General features: G+C 54.5%; 1 protein-coding gene across 1 annotated transcript; it reads right to left on the reverse strand.

The window, feature by feature from the left end:
- Nucleotides 1–56: 56 nt before the first annotated feature.
- Nucleotides 57–1,684, reverse strand: LOC119344823 (disease resistance protein Pik-2-like). Its single transcript, XM_037615154.1, has 3 exons — nucleotides 1,509–1,684; nucleotides 1,100–1,393; nucleotides 57–1,015 (listed from the first exon to the last, which is right to left on the reverse strand). The coding sequence occupies exons 2-3, from the start codon at nucleotides 1,289–1,291 to the stop codon at nucleotides 347–349; spliced, it is 861 nt and encodes a 286-aa protein (XP_037471051.1). The 5' UTR covers nucleotides 1,292–1,393; nucleotides 1,509–1,684; the 3' UTR covers nucleotides 57–346.
- Nucleotides 1,685–2,372: the final 688 nt, after the last annotated feature.

The raw sequence follows: 2,372 nt of genomic DNA on the forward strand, positions 1-2,372 counted from the left end.
GTGCGTGTGGTATTTTTTTTCTCCCGTTTCAACGCACGGGCTCTTTTGCTATTAAAGAGAAAAATATGGGCATGACAAGGACTGTTGGCTATATAAAAGTTTTTGTACATGTGCGTATTCGTTGATTTTGATGTGATCGATCCGTGGACGAATTCCAATAGTATCTTCTAGACGTGACATACACATCTAGTTGATGTCATCATCATTTTTTTAGAGATGCAAGTATATATACAAAGATTAAAGATATGCAAGTATACAAAGCATGAATTTTTGCTATCAGTATGTAGTATCCTATCGCTTGCAGTTGCAGCAAACAGTTAAATATTTAATTCAACATAATATATTCTTACCTCTTATCCCTCAAGAGTTCTGTGTACTTGCTGAGGAATTCGGTTCTGCCCCAGGTTTTGATTCCTCGGAGGGGATGGTCGTCAGAGATTTGCGCCGGCACAACCACAAGCTGCTTCAGCAGGGATTCCAGAAGGGACCATAGATCGTAGGTCTGGGATACAGCGACGAAAGCGCGGCACTGGATGTCGCGTAGCGCCGGGCTGTTGTAGACGGCGGTGGCGAGGGTGGTCTTGCCGAGGCCACCGGATCCGACGATTGACACCACCCGCCGGCGAGGTGCCGCGCCGTCTTCCAGCAGGCCGACCACGACTTTGGTCCAGCCGTCCATCCCGACGAGGCCTGACCCGCCGCCGGATGGAAGCCAGCGGCGCAGATTGTAGCTGGAAGGATCGAGCGAGCTGGGAGGATCACCTGCCGCTGCATCTTCTAGCCTGTACCTGATCCTCCGGTCGCTCACGCCCTTGGCACGAGACTGAAGCGTCCTGATCTCGGCGGCCAGCTTAGCCCGCAACCCCATCGTTCGCAGGAGGCTGATTATCCTGCCAAGGTAGCTCGCTAGTCCTCGATCGTCTCCGGGATGCTCGCCGAGATGACGGCAAAATTTGTCGATGCAGTCCTCCGCGTCGAACGCCACCTCCCTCACTTGTTTCATCCAGATCCTCGTCTACAGCAGCAGCACGGCAAGCGATTAACTCCGGAATTCATCAGGAGAGGTCATTTGTCATTCAAAAACTCGGACCATATTTACCTGCTGGCTGTGGTCGTCGCGGTCGGCCAGGTCGCGGAGGCAGCCGGTCATGCTCTCCAGTTCGTCCTTGAGCTCCTGGATCTGCCCACGTACGCCGCTGAGGAGCGCGTACTTGGTGGCAAGCACGTTTCCGAGCTTCCCTAATAGGATCCGCACGGCGCCCTGGGAGGCGCTCACCAGCGCGGCCTCCATCACTCAGTTTTTGAGGTCTTCCCGTCTAGGATCCGCGGCTTCTGGACACGGAGGCCGGAGTAGAGAGCAGAGAGAGTCAACCTGCCGCGAGCGAGGAAGTCGCTGCAGCACGGATCAAGGGCTGACATCTCAACGATCAAGACAAGAACTCGCTCGAACCAGCAAGGCACAAGCGCAAACATTTAAGATCAACCAGGGCCGGGAAGAGAAACCATACCTTTGTTGAGGAAATTAAAACCAGAATTCCTAGCTGGAGCAAGTGCTCAAGTTGCGCACTTTTGAGGTATTTCTAGAAGAACAGTTAGAATCGCTGTATTCATTCATCGAGAGGCGGAGGCCTTTATATACAGAAGAGGTACATCCGAGTGTAGCTAGCTGTTACAATGGAGTGGAGCTAATCTCCAGGAGGATCGTGCCCAGTCCTACGTGCAGGCAGGTGCGGGCGTGGTCGCGGTCACCTCACGTAGTGCCGGCGAGTGGGCGCGGCCGCGCGGGCCGGGTCTACTTCTGAGAGAGGAGATGGACGGAGGAAGACCAAGTAATAAGCGTGTGAAAGTTGAGAAATCGAGTAACTTCCTCTGTTTTCATTTTTCTTCCTGGGGGCTCAACAGGTGAAGCTAGCCGCCGCACCTTCGTGGACACAGCCTGCAGCAGCTAAAGAGCCTATCGGGAAAACTTGCGTGCCATGATACAAAATGGGCAGCGTCAGCCGCGGTCAGCCGGCCCAAACTTTCGGCCGGTCGCCTTAGAGTCGTCCGACCACAGCCCAGCTTATGCCAGGATCGCAGCTCCCCTCATCGCCTATCTTGTTATGCACCTCCCGCATCTCGGGCAGCCAACCCGTTCAAAGATCCACGGCTTATGCCACCGCTCGTAAGCACTGTCGCGCAACTCATCATCATGTCGGTTGCCGCTGTTGCTGGTTCCTTCCAGCTGCTACTGTCGCCGGTTGCAGCAGAAACTGGTTGCTGTCGCCGCCAACGCTGGTGGTAGCTGCTGCTGTCGCCGGTTGCAGCATTGGTTTGGCCGGCTGCAGCAAAAATTGCTGCCACCGCAACATGGCCGTCAACGGTGGTAGCAA

The sequence above is a fragment of the Triticum dicoccoides genome, unplaced genomic scaffold (assembly GCF_002162155.2).
Source record: "Triticum dicoccoides isolate Atlit2015 ecotype Zavitan unplaced genomic scaffold, WEW_v2.0 scaffold188680, whole genome shotgun sequence".
Lineage (NCBI taxonomy): Eukaryota > Viridiplantae > Streptophyta > Magnoliopsida > Poales > Poaceae > Triticum > Triticum dicoccoides.

Excerpts from the sequence above, each read along its gene's own strand:
- LOC119344823 (XM_037615154.1), bottom strand. The coding sequence starts at position 1,291 with ATGGAGGCCGCGCTGGTGAGCGCCTCCCAGGGCGCCGTGCGGATCCTA. Across the intron at positions 1,016-1,099 it reads GCGACGACCACAGCCAGCAG|ACGAGGATCTGGATGAAACA; the intron begins GTAAATATGGTC and ends CTGCTGCTGTAG.